The sequence below is a fragment of the Dendrobates tinctorius genome, unplaced genomic scaffold (assembly GCF_039654945.1).
Source record: "Dendrobates tinctorius isolate UK_male_01 unplaced genomic scaffold, ASM3965494v1 ptg000059l, whole genome shotgun sequence".
NCBI lineage: Eukaryota > Metazoa > Chordata > Amphibia > Anura > Dendrobatidae > Dendrobates > Dendrobates tinctorius.
In genome coordinates this window covers 20,163,691-20,180,481 of record NW_027361727.1, presented here as the reverse complement: position 1 = coordinate 20,180,481, position 16,791 = coordinate 20,163,691, and the positions used below count along the sequence as shown (strand labels likewise).

Here is a 16,791-nt window from a genome sequence, read left to right as displayed (position 1 = left end):
AAGAATATAACTACTATAATACTGCCCCTATGTACAAGAATATAACTACTATAATACTGCCCCTATGTACAAGAATATAACTACTGTAATACTGCCCCCTATGTACAAGAATATAACTACTATAATACTGCCCTTATGTACAAGAATATAACTACTATAATACTTCCCTTATGTACAAGAATATAACTACTATAATACTGCCCCTATGTACAAGAATATAACTACTATAAAACTGCTCCTATGTACAAGAATATAACTACTATAATACTGCTCCTATGTACAAGAAAATAACTACTATAAAACTGAGAGAGAGCATATAACTACTATAATACTACTGCTATTTACAAATATATAACTGCTATAATACTGCTCCTATGTACAAGAATATAACTACTATAATACTACCCCTATGTACAAAAAAATAAATACTATAAAACTGAGAGAGAGAGCATATAACTACTATAATACTACTGCTATTTACAAATATATAACTGCTATAATACTGCTCCTATGTACAAGAATATAACTACTATAATACTGCTCCTATGTACAAGAATATAACTACTATAATACTGCCCCTATGTACAAGAATATAACTACTATAATACTGCCCCCTATGTACAAGAATATAACTACTATAATACTGCCCCTATGTACAAGATTATAACTACTATAATACTGCCCCTATGTACAAGAATATAACTACTATAATACTGCTCTTATGTACAAGAATATAACTACTATAATACTGCCCCCTATGTACAAGACTATAACTATTATAATACTACCCCTATGTACAAGAATATAACTACTATAATACTGCCCTTATGTACAAGAATATAATTACTATAATACTGCTCCTATGTACAAGAATATAACTACTATAATACTGCTCCCATGTACAAGAATATAACTACTATAATACTGCTCCCTATGTACAAGAATATAACTACTATAATACTGCTCCCTATGTACAAGAATATAATTACTATAATACTGCACCCTAGGTACAAGAATATAACTACTATAATACTGCTCCCTATGTACAAGAGTATAACTACTATAATACTGCTCCCTATGTACAAGAATATAATTACTATAATACTGCACCCTATGTACAAGAATATAACAACTATAATACTGCTCCTATGTACAAGAATATAACTACTATAATACTGCCCCTATATACAAGAATATAACTACTATAATACTGCCCCCTATGTACAAGAATATAACTACTATAATACTGCCCCCTATGTACAAGAATATAACTATTATAATACTACCCCTATGTACAAGAATATAACTACTATAATACTGCCCTTATGTACAAGAATATAATTACTATAATACTGCTCCTTTGTACAAGAATATAACTACTATAATACTGCTCCTATGTACAAGAATATAACTACTATAATACTGCCCCTATATACAAGAATATAACTACTATAATACTGCCCCCTATGTACAAGAATATAACTACTATAATACTGCCCCTGTGTATGTACAAGAATATAACTACTATAATACTGCTCCTATGTACAAGAATATAACTACTATAATACTACCCCTATGTACAAGACTATAACTATTATAATACTGCCCCTATGGACAAGAATATAACTGCTATAATACTGCTCCTATGTACAAGAATATAACTACTATAATACTGCTCCCTATGTACAAGAATATAACTACTATAATACTGCTCCCCATGTACAAGAATATAACTACTATAATAATGCCCCTATGTACAAGAATATAACTACTATAATACTGCTCCTATGTATAAGAATATAACTACTATAATACAGCCCCTATATACAAGAATATAACTGCTATAATACTGCTCCTATGTACAAGAATATAACTACTATAATACTGCTCCTATGTACAAGAATATAACTACTATAATACTGCCCCTATGTACAAGAATATAACTGCTATAATACTGCTCCTATGTACAAGAATATAACTACTATAATACTGCCCCTATATACAAGAATATAACTGCTATAATACTGCTCCTATGTACAAGAATATAACTACTATAATACTGCCCCTATATACAAGAATATAACTGCTATAATACTGCTCCTATGTACAAGAATATAACTACTATAATACTGCCCCTATATACAAGAATATAACTGCTATAATACTGCTCCTATGTACAAGAATATAACTACTATAATACTGCTCCTATGTACAAGAATATAACTACTATAATACTGCTCCTATGTATAAGAATATAACTACTATAATACTGCTCCTATGTACAAGAATATAACTGCTATAATACTGCTCCTATGTACAAGAATATAACTACTATAATACTGCTCCTATGTACAAGAATATAACTACTATAATACTGCCCCTATATACAAGAATATAACTGCTATAATACTGCTCCTATGTACAAGAATATAACTACTATAATACTGCTCCTATGTATAAGAGTATAACTACTATAATACTGCTCCTATGTACAAGAATATAACTGCTATAATACTGCTCCTATGTACAAGAATATAACTACTATAATACTGCTCCTATGTACAAGAATATAACTACTATAATACTGCCCCTATATACAAGAATATAACTGCTATAATACTGCTCCTATGTACAAGAATATAACTACTATAATACAGCCCCTATATACAAGAATATAACTGCTATAATACTGCTCCTATGTACAAGAATATAACTACTATAATACTGCCCCTATATACAAGAATATAACTGCTATAATACTGCTCCTATGTACAAGAATATAACTACTATAATACTGCTCCTATGTACAAGAATATAACTACTATAATACTGCTCCTATGTATAAGAATATAACTACTATAATACAGCCCCTATATACAAGAATATAACTGCTATAATACTGCTCCTATGTACAAGAATATAACTGCTATAATACTGCCCCTATGTACAAGAATATAACTACTATAATACTGCCCCTATGTACAAGAATATAAGTACTATAATACTGCCCCTATGTACAAGAATATAACTACTATAATACTGCCCCTATGTACAAGAATATAACTACTATAATACTGCTCCTATGTACAAGAAAATAACTACTATAATACTGCCCCTATGTACAAGTATATAACTACTATAATACTGCCCCTATGTACAAGAATATAACTACTATAATACTACCCTTTATTTAAAAAAATCACTATCATAATACCACCATCTATGTCTGAGAATATAAATACTATAATACTTTTGCACCCTTATCACTCTATGAATAGCTAGATTAAACAGAGTAAATATGGCGACCACCGTAGTTGCTATTTGATTTGTGGCTTTTCTAGATATCTGATTTTTTTAATTATGCAGTGATATGGGATGTCAGTATCATGCGATTATTACATTGCTTGTTATGGGGTCAGTGCTGTGGTTGCGACATCTCCTGTTTAAATTGAATCTGTCGTCACATGTTTATTCTGTCCTACCTGAGGGAAGCTTAAAGTAATGACAGACAACCTAAATTCCCTGGACTCTAAGGGTATGTGCACACGCTGCGGATTCCGCTGCGTTTCCGCAGCGTTTTTGGCCGCTGCGGACCCGCAGCAGTTTTAGCTGCGCTGTACAGTACCATTCAAATGAATGGTGAAAAAAAAACGCTGTGTAGATGTTGCGGAAAAATCCGCGCGGATTTGCTGCGGTTTTGAAACCGCAGAAAGAAGTGACATGTCAATTCTTTCTGCGGAATCCGCAGCGGGTTCCTATCTCTACCATTGTGGAGATGGTGAATCCGCAGGACCAAACCGCAGTCAAAACCGCAGATAATCCGCAGGTCTTTTGACCTGCGGTTTATCTGCGGTTTTTGCAAAATCCGTGCGGATTAATCCGCAGCGGATTCTGCAGCGTCTGCACACAGCCTAATGCTCACATTTGCGCGGCTCATTCTCTACCCGAGGAAATGAAAACTACCCAACATTGACAATCAAGTAAGTGTCCTGACCCCATGTTGTCGTCAGATAGGGCGTCATATACCTCGGGACAGAATCCATTTAGGCTCAGCTAAATTTATGCAAATTCCCATGTTGCGTCATATCTAAGATATTAAGTGCACGCTACTGCTGTGTCTCTCCTGTTTTCAAGCCCACAGTCACATAGTAAGAATGCAGCAGGTGTAGAAAAGATTTGTGAACTGAACCCTAATGTCACCCTGTCCCAGAACCGATGATGTAGCCGTAAATCATTATAGAGGGTGTGGGGACGACCATACGGCAGTGGTTATTGTTTGACGTATCGTTGCAATGTCATGTACCCGGGGCTACACCGACAGCGGTTACATCAGTCACTTGCAAAACAAAGGTTTCCTAGAAGTGGAAAAATACTATGATTTTTTTCTACATTTATATCAGCACTCAATTATTACCTCTAAACCTAGAACAATGACTGCAGAAAAAAACTCAGTGTCAGTATTCTGAGCATGTATATGCCCCAGCGTCTCATGTGTAATGAATACTCACCCCCCATGTCTGTTATGTAATGTATATGCACCCACCATAGTCTACTGTGTGATGTACAGTGGGTACAGAGAGTATTCAGGCCCCTTTAAATTTTTCACTCTTTGTTTCATTGCAGGCATTTGGTAAATTAAAAAAAGTTCATTTTTTTCTCATTAATATACACTCTGCACCACATCTAGACTGAAGAAACAGAAATGTAGAAATTTTTGCAAATTTGATAAAAAAAGAAAAACTGAAATATCACATGGACATAAGTATTCAGACCCTTTACTCAGACACTCGTATTTAAGTCACATGCTGTCCATTTCCTTGTGATCCTCCTTGAGATGGTTCTACTCCTTCATTGGAGTCCAGCTGTGTGTAATGAAACTGATAGGACTTGATTTGGAAAGGCGCACACCTGTCTATATAAGACCTCACAGCTCACAGTGCATGTCAGACCAAATGAGAATCATGAGATCAAAGGAACTGGCCAAGGAGCTCAGAGACAGAATTGTGGCAAGGCACAGATCTGGCCAAGGTTACAAAAGAATTTCTGCAGTACTCAAGGTTCAGGGTGCAGTTGGGCCCATTTGGTCTTGTAAACTGCGGTGTCTGTTCACATGGCATGCATTTTGATAGCGCTGGGCAGCCCGCCTGAGCTAATAGAAGGGTGTCACTACTAGGCTGGCCTGGATGCTGTGCATTGCCATACAAGTTTTTTATTGTGCATTAACATACCAGGCAACCGCCCCGTCCATGTATTGGTAGGCTGTGAGCGGTTGTTTCATCGGTATTCATGCACCTGTGTTACCATCTTAACTATATGGGTCCACTGCATCCTGATAGTGCATTTGTCTGGAGGCCTGTACGGGTAAACCTTTTTGCTCTTTTGCAGTACTCAAGGTTCCTAAGAATACAGTGGTCTCCATAATCCTTAAATGGAAAGTTTGGGACCACCAGAAGTCTTCCTAGACCTGGCTGAGCAATCGTGGGAGAAGAGCCTTGGTGAGAGAGGTAAAGAAGAACCGCAAGATCACTGTGGCCGAGATCCACAGATGCAGGAGGGAGATGGGAGAAAGTTCCACAAAGTCAACTATCACTGCAGTCCTCCTCCAGTCGGGCCTTCATGGCAGAGTGAGCCTGATGGAAGCCTCTCCTCAGTGCAAGACATATGAAACCAACAAAAAGAGCAAAGTGCATCCGCACCACTGCAGCCACCAGGTACCTGTTCAGATCAAGAGTCCCGCACATGGAAATTGATGCCATTTGTCTCAAACAGGGAGAGGACGGATGCTCAATCCAGAAAAAAGTATGCAATATCCAAAGGCAGAAGAAAAGGGATGGCACTCACCGTCCTTAAAATCCAATCTTTATTGTAGCATAAAAATCTTCAGCAGGGGAGCAATGTGAACAAGGAACTGACGACGGCCGTTTCGCGCTACCGCGCTTCCACAGGTCCTCTATTATGCTACAATAAACTTTGGATTTTAAGGATGGTGAGTGCCATCCCTTTTCTTCTGCCTTTGGACAAGACATATGAAAGCCCTCATAGAGTTTGCTAAAAACACATGAAGGACTCCCAGACTATGAGAAATAAGATTCTCTGGTCTGATGAGATGAAGATAGAACTTTTTGGTGATAATTCTAAGGCCTGTTTCACACTTCCGTTTTTTGTGATCAGTTGAAATCCGCCAAAGCTGAAAAAACGGATCCGTTTCCGTTTTGGAACAAACGGATGTCATCGGACCGTTTTTTGGACTGATCCGCCGAAGTTGCAAAGGACAGGAAATTTAAAGGAACCGCGGTCTGGAAAAGGAGAGAGAGAGAGAGAGATTTTACCTTGCTGCCAGAACGATATTCAGGGTTAAAATGCTTCTCTGAGAACATCTTCTGGGCATGCGTACTTGCAAAAAGTGGACCGTCGCTACAAAAAAAGTTTCAGAGTCCATCTGCTCCGTTTTTTCCAAAACCTGGCGGATTTTGACTGACTCAAAAAACGGAAGTGTGAAACAGGCCTAAGCGGTATGTGTGGAGAAAACCAGTCACTGCTCATCACCTGCCCAATACAATCCCAACAGTGAAACATGGTGGTGGCAGCATCATGCTATGGGGGTGTTTTTCAGCAGCAGGGACAGGACGACTAGTTGCAATTGAAGGAAACATGAATGCGGCCAAGTACAGAGATATCCTGGATGAAAACCTCTTCCAGAGTGCTGTGGACCTCAGACTTGTCTGAAGGTTCACATTCCAACAAGACATTGACCCTCAGCACACGGCTAAAATAACAAAGGAGTGGCTTCAGAACAACTCTGTGACCATTCCTGACTGGCTCAGCCAGAGCCCTGACCTAAACCCAATTGAGCATCTCTGGAGAGACGTGAAAATGGCTGTCCACCAACGTTCACCATCCAACCTGACGGAACTGGAGAGGATCTGCAAGAAAGAATGGCAGAGGATCCCCAAATCCAATGGTGAAAAACTTGTTGCATTATTCCCAAAATACATTTGTTCAGAGCAACTTATCACGTTCCCTAATCAAAGTCATTTTATGTGAAAGTGTGTGTGTAGCCCATCTCTATCTGTCCCCCATCCCCTCAAGATGGCTGGTCCATCACTGTAAACACTTCATTGTAAATACACACCTGTACTTTGTATCTCTCCCACCTCATTGTAGATTGTAAGCTCTCACGAGCAGTGTTGTTTTATTTTCTTTTATTTTGCTTTAATCATATTGGTAACGTTGTTACTTATGACTGTTGTGTTTGAAACTTTTGTAAAGCGCTGCAGAATATGATGGCGCTATATGAATAAAGATTATCATTATTTCCAAGACGACTCATGGCTGTACTAGCTCAAAAGGGTGCTTCTACTCAACACTGAGCAAAGGGGCTGAATACTTATGACCATGTGATATTTCAGTTTTTCTTTTTTAATAAATTTGCAAAAATGTCTACATTTCTATTTTTTTTTCAGACAAGATGGGGTGTATAGTGTACATTAATGAGAAAAAAAATGCAGCCATTTTTTGAATTTACCAAATGACTGCAATGAAAAAAAGTGAAAAATGTAACGGGGTCTGAATACTTTCTGTACCCGCTGTATATTCACCACCTCAGTGTCTCTTTTGTGATGCATATGCACCCACCCGGTGTCTATTGTGTAATGTATATGCACCACACCGGTATCTCCTGTGTGATGTATATGCACCACATTATCTACTTTACAATGTATAAGTACCAGCCCTAGTGTCTTATATGTGATGTATATGCACCACCCCATTGTCTCCTGTGTGATGTATATTCTACAGCCCCTTTGTCTCCTATGTGTTGTATATGCGGCAGTCTCGGTGCCTCCTATGTGACGTATATGCTGCAGTTTCGGAGTCTCCTATGTGATATATTTACAGCTGTCCCAGTGTCTCCTATGTGACCTGTTTATATGTGCCAGTCTCAATGTCTCCTATGTGATGTATATACAGCATTCTTTGTGTATCCTATGTGGTGTAGACAGTAGTCTCAGTGTCTTCTATGTGATGTATAGATAGCAGTGCCTGTGTCTCCTGTATCATGTATATGCCCCAGTGTCTCCTATGTGATATATATATGCAGCAGTCTCGGTGTCTCCTATGTAATGTATACTGCAGACCTCCTACTGCTTGAATTATATAAATGTGATGTGATCAGTGATGAATTTCCCACTTTGCAGAGACATGCAGTATAATATACATCTGTGTTCGAAGCAACTTACTACTGCGGGTTCTTTAGAAAACTTATCGCAAACAGTCCACTTTACTCCATACCAAACTTGAAAAAGCAGTTGCGAGTAGTAACATCATCAATACCCAAGATCACAGCCACACCAAAGAGAAGCAACTCCAGGCATTATATTAGGGACGAGTTAAAAGTTTGACTAAATATATCAGCATCATTTTCAAGTTGATCATTTTGTAGAGCCTCCAAGTTGATGGTATAATTATCCAAATGACATTTGGCAAAAAAAAGGTTCCCCATCCCTGATGTAGAGTTTTGTTTGTTTGCAACGATCAAACGCATTACAGAAACTTGTATTGAGCAGCTCAGTCATTCCTTGCAGAACATAGAGGACTGTGTAATGAACCAATTGCCACTAGAAAATCGGATACACCCAACCGTTACTGTTAGGAATTATAGACTCCGAGAATATAAGAGTTAACCTGTAGCTGGCGCGGCTGCATGATGGGGCAGGGCAGTGTACAACTCATGACCGGTATGATGTAAGAAAATATGGATCACCGCCAAGTTTCACTACTGAGCACGAGCAAAGAAGAGGAGTCGTGCACTCTGCACTCTCCAGGGTTATATACAGTTGTGGCCAAGAGTATTGACACCTCTGCAATTCTGTCAGATAATACTCAGTTTCTTCCTGAAAATGATTGCAAACACAAATTCTTTGGTATTATTATTTTCATTTAATTTGTCTTAAATGAAAAAAATACAAAAAGAATTGTCCTAAAGCCAAATTGGATATAATTCCACACCAAACATAAAAAAGAGGGTGAACAAAAGTATTGGCACTGTTCGAAAAATCATGTGATGCTTCTCTAATTTGTGTAATTAACAGCACCTGTAACTTACCTGTGGCACCTAACAGGTGTTGGCAATAACTAAATCACACTTGCAGCCAGTTGACATGGATTAAAGTTGACTCAACCTCTGTCCTGTGTCCTTGTGGGTACCACATTGAGCATGGAGAAAAGAAAGAAGACCAAAGAACTGTCTGAGGACTTGAGAAACCAAATTGTGAGGAAGCATGAGCAATCTCAAGGCTACAAGTCCATCTCCAAAGACCTGAATGTTCCTGTGTCTACCGTGTGCAGTGTCATCAAGAAGTTTAAAGCCCATGGCACTGTGGCTAACCTCCCTAGATGTGGACGGAAAAGAAAAATTGACAAGAGATTTCAACGCAAGATTGTGCGGATGTTGGATAAAGAACCTCGACTAACATCCAAACAAGTTCAAGCTGCCCTGCAGTCCGAGGGTACAACAGTGTCAACCCGTACTATCCGTCAGCGTCTGAATGAAAAGGGACTGTATGGTAGGAGACCCAGGAAGACCCCACTTCTTACCCCGAGACACAAAAAAGCCAGGCTGGAGTTTGCCAAAACTTACCTGAAAAAGCCTAAAACGTTTTGGAAGACTGTTCTCTGGTCAGATGAGACAAAAGTAGAGCTTTTTGGGCAAAGGCATCAACATAGAGTTTACAGGAGAAAAAAAGAGGCATTCAAAGAAAAAAAACACGGTCCCTACAGTCAGTCAGGTTCCCTGATGTTTTGGGGTTGCTTTGCTGCCTCTGGCACTGGACTGCTTGACCATGTGCATGGCATTATGAAATCTGAAGACTACCAACAAATTTTGCAGCATAATGTAGGGCCCAGTGTGAGAAAGCTGGGTCTCCCTCAGAGGTCATGGGTCTTCCAGCAGGACAATGACCCAAAACACACTTCAAAAAGCACTAGAAAATGGTTTGAGGGAAAGCACTGGAGACTTCTAAGGTGGCCAGCAATGAGTCCAGACCTGAATCCCATAGAACACCTGTGGAGAGATCTACAAATGGCAGTTTGGAGAAGGCACCTTCTAATATCAGGGACCTGGAGCAGTTTGCCAAAGAAGAATGGTCTAAAATTCCAGCAGAGCATTGTAAGAAATTCATTGATGGTTACCGGAAGCGGTTGGTCGCAGTTATTTTGGCTAAAGGTTGTGCAACCAAGTATTAGGCTGAGGGTGCCAATACTTTTGTCTGGCCCATTTTTGGAGTTTTGTGTGAAATGATCAATGTTTTGCTTTTTGCGTCATTCTCTTTTGTGTTTTTTCATTTAAGACAAATTAAATGAAGATAATAATACCAAAGAATTTGTGATTGCAATCATTTTCAGGAAGAAACTGAGTATTATCTGACAGAATTGCAGGGGTGTCAATACTTTGGCCACAACTGTAGGAGTCATGGCTGTTGTCCTTACCTTTAATAGGGTCTGATGCAATAGTATTGGAAAACTCGACCAAAGCCATGCGGCACCTTGTGTGAACAGAGCTCCACCACGTTTTCTATTTCTACTGCAAGGAAACCTCCCCCCAAACCAAACATTCCCAATAAGTGTCGTATAAAGCATGGAGCAGAGGAACAAGCAAATCGCTCATTCAATGGCTGATTGGATTGTAATGCAGGCATAAAAATATTTTTTGTCAGCATTCTATATGGGAAGAGAACAATTAACGATATTCAGTTCCCGTACTGTTTGCATTGGTCCATGCGAGCGGGCCGACAAAACGAGAGTCGATCTAAATCAATATGTACAAAGACTAAAGTGCAAAACAAAATTTTCCTGGCAAAAGTCATGCAGCACAAATCTCATGTAAATGTGAAAATACAATGAAAGTCTGTTAATCTGGCATTTGATAATCCGGAAAATTGTATTAACCAAGCGTCTGATCATTTCTAAACTATCTGGCACTTGTTTCAAGCAAAACATCAACAAAGCCGGTCAGGAGATTAGTAACCAAAGACTAAAGCCCCCGTTACACATAGCGATATCGCTACATGTGATACTTACCTCCGACCGGCTCCCCCGCTGGTTATCGCTGGTCGCGCGAGAAGGTCCGAGCCCATTTCCAGTTGGGCGCTTCCTGTGGCGCCAACGAGCGACGCGTGGACGCGGGCGGGAGGACGTCAGGATCGCCTCGTCTGACAGGTAAGTAGCGACCCCCGACCCCTGCTATGTCGCTGGTGAGATCTGCCTGTGTGTCAGCTCACTAGCGACCACTTAGCGATGCACCAGCGATCCCAACAACGATATGGATCGCTGGTGTAACGGTACCCTAATAGGAAAAGGAATCTAAATAGGAGCTTCTTATCTAGATGTGCTTTTTCCACCATTCTCTTCCATTTTGTGTCTTTGTGCTCGTTTTTGCTATCCGGCCGCCATGCTTCTCATATGCAAAAAAACAACCTACCCTTGAAAAAAAAAAACCATGGAATGGTGAACAGCTCCAGACTCTAATACCTGTTTAGATGTGAAAAACATGGATAGAACATGTACCGGTATGTGAAAAAATGGACGGGTGACTGAGGCCTAATATACAGTGTCAATAGCAGATTTTGTGTGAACATTTTTTTTGGGGGGGCTTACTTGCCTTCCTGAAGGTCCGTTAACCTCTGGCGTGAGGTTTTGTAAACCTGTCCAGTAATCTGGAATATGTAATAATCCAGCAACCTCTTATTCCCTGCAACTCTAAATTAAATATACATTTTTTTTTTTTCAATTTTTGCTTTTGATCAATGCCAGGTAGCGTTCCAGACTAGGAATCTGGGTCACCTCATACTGGTTATCGCCCAGCTCTCCAAAATTCTAGATTACCATGGAGAAACTTCTAGAGAAGTCGGATTATTAGCAGGTGGTTGCCTTCCAGCCTTGGTTTACCTTTAGTCATGGGAGCGAGGAGACGAGACAGCCCTGGGCTCGCTGCCTGCTCCACACACCCTCCCTATATTGAAATGTTTTGTTACTGGGCAACCAGAACTATTTCATTGAGCGGCGGCAGACTTTGATTTGGGTGTGATCGCCTCAACACAGCACGGTCTCTTCACATAATAGGTGCAGAGAAATCTCAGCTTATTGCCATGATCACAGCAAATTTCTGCTATTTTTCCAAAAAAGCAAGATCCGAGAGACACGGGCACAACATGGGTTACCAACTATTTTGTGCTCCCTGACCCATGGGCTGTCCATACTCCCTAAATCCATTCTACTAGTCCAGGACCGATCCCCCTTATCCCCTCAAGCTCATGTATTGTATTTCAAGAAAATGCTGATGTAATTATAGCTTGCTCTTTGACCCGCTAGTCTTCTTTCTCCTTTTTACTGAAATCAGACATAACATTTTAAAAATAAAAAGTTGTACACTGTTTTTTTTTTTTCTTTTGCTGTTAATGGATTTTTTTTAACATTAGCCTTTGCAGTATCGTACGCTTAACCCTAAACCTAGCCCTAAACCTAACCCTAGCTCTAATCTTAAACCTGGCCCTAACCCTAAACCTAGCTCTAACCCTAACCCTAGCCCTAACCCTAAACCTAGCCCTAACCCTAAACCTAGCCCTAGCTCTAACCTTAAACCTAGCCCTAATCCTAAACCTAACCTTAAACCTAGCCTTAACCTTAAACCTAGCTCTAACCATAAACCTAGCTCTCAGCCTAAACCTAGCTCTAACCCGAAACCTAGCCCTAACCAGAAACCTAGCTCTAACCCAATGTTAGGAACGGCGGAACGCACTAAATAAAAATAATAATAAAGTGCGTTCGCCGCTCGGGGTCCACCGTGCAGTAGGTGATATAACCGCTGCTAAGTGGTGGCAGGAGCAAAATGACGGAACTGCACACAGGGTTAAACTTCACCCAGGTGCGCAGAGCAATCTCAGTTAATTCACAGAGATGCCAAAAAGTACAAACACAAAAGACTGAGCCTGTTGAGGTCACAGTACTCAGTAAAAAACGCACACACGGTATCAGGTCACAGGAGTAGCCCAAGACGGCGGCACTACGACCGTCTAGACCTACCGTGTGCACAGCGTCGCAACTGCAAATGCAAAGGGGGCGGCTACTGCAGCGTGGACACTGCCGCTAAACGACAAGGCTAAGGCGCAAGCGCAATGTCGGACGCTAGCAGCTGTGGATGTTGCAGCAGAGGAGCGCTGGCGCTGATTCTAAACTCAGTCCCTAACCACATACGTAATATCAGAGGGAAGGGGTTTTATAATGAGTCAGTCACCAGAATCATACATCCGTCCTCATACACACAGCGGCAAGTAAGTCTATACTAGCGCATGGCGGAAAAGCCATGCGCACCTTTTATAGCAGCCGGGACCTTCCGCATGCTTCCAGACCTCTGAAATGGACCAATGAGATCTGGATCGGGACCTGAGCACATGACTCCCGATCTCCAATGGGAGATCGTCCCATGAGCATGCTCAGTAAAGGGACAGAAGGACTTAGCCTCAGGAGAGATTTGCTGCAAGGCAATCTCCTCTGCAATCTCCTCTGCAGTGGAAAAAAAAGGAGGAGAGTGCAGAATGTGAGGATCTGGACCCCTGCTGAGAAAGGAGTTGGATTTCTGGGTTAACACCCTAAACCTAGCCATAACCCTAAACCTAGCTCTAATCTTAAACCTAGCTCTAACCTTAAACCTAGCCCTAATCCTAAACCTAGCTCTAACCCTACACCTAACCCTAAACCTAGCTCTAGCTCTAAACCTAGCCCTAACCCTAGTTCTAACCTTAAACCTAGAACTAACCCTAAACCCAGCCCCAAACCTATACCTAGCTCTAGCCCTAAACCTAGCCCTAACCCTAGTCCTAACCTAAACCTTGCCCTAATCTGCACTGTGCCATGAAGAAGCTGCACAGCTCATTTGAGATTAGTAGAGGGGCCAAGGTTTTGTACCCCTATAGACTTTGTAGCCTGGGACAATTGTGGCCCCGTCCCCTCCGCTACGTAACTGCAGGGTCCATTCCTGTTTTAGGTTACCAGAGTATTACAGCAGCCAACCAGAGCTCAGTTTTCATTTCCTAATCTGCTCTGGTTAAAATGAAAGCTGCACTGAGTTTGATAGAAGCCACAAGTGAGTTAGCCCAGGGTGGTGTAATGTGTCGCACCGCGCTGTCACGTCACCACCGCAGCTTTATAGTCTGATCATCATAATGAGCTAGTTGTAACTCTCGGTCATGCTGCGGGAACCTGTTTATTTTGGCAGCCAGGGCAAGGGTCTGGAAATCCCTTTTTTTCTCCCCACAAATAAAATGATTGCACCAGCGGCACACGAACAAATAAATACGCGAGAAGCCTACGTCTATAAAGTCATTGCGCCAGTTATCCGCTCCATAAAAAATGGCGTGCAGATAAAACTGGCCAGAAAATGGCCGCGCAGCCCTCCCCTCCCCCCACAAAAATAAATGTACAACTCGGTTTATGATTGCAATGAGGTCTGCTGTGAGGTAGAAATGACGCCATCAATATTTAACCCTGCGTATTCTTACTGAACGGGAGACCGAATATTTGACAAGGGATCTGTGTGATCTTTCTGGCAGGTAAATGGATCACAGGCGATGGGTAAAAGCAAAAGTCATAAAAGTTTTCAGAACACTTGTGAAAGTTTGTCGATCATAAAAACTTTTCTGTACTGTCAGTGATCAAGCGTTTTGTCCCCTTCTGAACGATGTCTACAAATGAAAGCAAGGCTGGAAAAGATGTCCTTAAAGGGTTTCTATGGGATTGGAAAACATAGCTGTTTTTTTCCAGAAACATTGTCCCTCCCGTCCATTGGATCTGTCTAAAGTTGTAACTCGGCTTCGTTATAGGTAATGGGACCAAGCGGCGCAACAAACGACATGTGCTGTTTTTCGAGTCGTGCGGACAGGTTTCTCTTATCAGCACATAATGGGAAGATTTCCCCTTAAAAAGACATCATAAATCTATAATTGCCATAAAGTGACGGATAACATCCCACTGATTGTTAGTTAATATGGTTACACCTAATGTCTATGCATACCCCTCTTTTCTGCAGCCCCAAGGCATAACAGGTGAAGCCACCAATTAAAATGACAGTAACTATACCGTACCCATAGGCTGGGTTACTATTGTGCCACCATCTAGTTATACTTTGCAATCATTAAAAAATAAAAGCCAATCAATTGCATCTTTACCTACAATCTCATCGCATTAAATAGCATCATAATCAGACACCGAAGTAGAAAAACCCTAAACGATATTTTAGTTTGTTTTTTCCAATATCCTTATCGGTCGCTTTCGTCAAATCCATAAGTTTCAACCTCGCATTATCAACACACAAAAACAAGGCAATAATACTGCCACGATAAAGACAAGGTCAACAATCAACTCCAAATCCAAATCTTTCTTGCTCCATTTCCGGATTTTTTTTTACGACAAAGTAAATTACTTTTCACGATTGCGCCATTTGCATTATATAACTTTAGGCAAAAGTTTGGACTCACCTTCAATACTGCAAGCAGCAGCAGCAGCCAAATACTTAACATTTTGAAAAGTTTGAAACTTTTTTTTTTTTTTCTTTAAACTTATTTAAAGTTCGGTCATAAAGAGCGAAGAGTTAAAAAGTGATCCGGTTCTGATCCCTAAGTCGTTGTATGTACGGATATCGGTGTGATCGTAGCTCTTCTAATGTGTATCTGTGTAGCTTAGAGGATGTGATGTAGTAATTGAAGGGTGAGGGAGGGCAGCTCATATGACTAGGGGAGGAGAGGCGATCACAAGACTGGCTGCACACACCCTGCGCACACCTCCTACTGTATACAGCCACAGAAAGCTCTGCAGGATAAATATTTGCTACCTGCAATTGTTATGTAAATTAGAGGCTATCTGCTGCCAAATGTTACCATATTAAGTGATAGTTTCCATTCTAAAGAATGCACTAAGTGACATGTAACTGATTACCTGTAGAAAGAAATATTGTGCGCACTACTGCTGAGGGTGCCGAGGTAGGTTCCCACACCATGTGATAGAGTCATATGTTAAAGTTTGGGCACCCCTATTAATGTTAACCTTTTTTCCTTATAACAATTTTGGTTTTTGCAAACAGCTATTTCAGTTTCATATATCTAATAACTGATGGACTCAGTTATATTTCTGGATTCAAATGAGGTTTATTGTACTAACAGAAAATGGGCAATCTGCATTTAAACAAAATTTGACCGGTGCAAAAGTATGGGCACCTCAACATAAAAGTGACATTAATATTTCATAGATCCTCCTTTTGCAAAAATAACAGCCTGTAGTCACTTCCTGTAGCTATTAATGAGTTCCTGGATCCTGGATGAAGGTATTTGTGACCATTCCTGTTTACAAAACAATTCCAGTTCAGTTAAGTTTGATGGTCGCCGAGCATGGACAGCCCGCTTCAAATCATCCCACAGATGTTCAATGATATTCAGGTCTGGGGACTGGGATGTCCATTCCAGAACATTGCAATTGTTCCTCTGCATGAATGCCTGAGTAGATTTGGAGCGGTGTTTTGGATCATTGTCTTGCTGAAATATCCATCCCCTGCGTAACTTCAACACTGATTCTTGCACATTATTGTCAAGAATCTGCTGATACTGAGTTGAATCCATGCGACCCTCAACTTTAACAAGATTCCCGGTGCCGGCATTGGCCACACAGCCCCAAAGCATGATGGAACCTCCACCAAATTTTACTGTGGGTAGAAAGTGTTTTTCTTGGAATGCTGTGTTTTTTAGCCTC

General features: G+C 40.6%; 1 protein-coding gene across 2 annotated transcripts in view; it reads right to left on the bottom strand.

Moving 5' to 3' along the window:
* Positions 1–15,736, bottom strand: part of LOC141092404 (uncharacterized) — a 48,402-nt gene extending 32,666 nt beyond the window's left edge. For both annotated transcript variants that reach the window (XM_073578529.1, XM_073578530.1), the window contains exon 1: positions 15,528–15,736. In XM_073578529.1, the coding sequence (XP_073434630.1) occupies positions 15,528–15,569 (42 nt within the window). In that variant the 5' untranslated portion in view covers positions 15,570–15,736. The remainder of the gene's footprint in view (positions 1–15,527) is intronic.
* Positions 15,737–16,791: the final 1,055 nt, after the last annotated feature.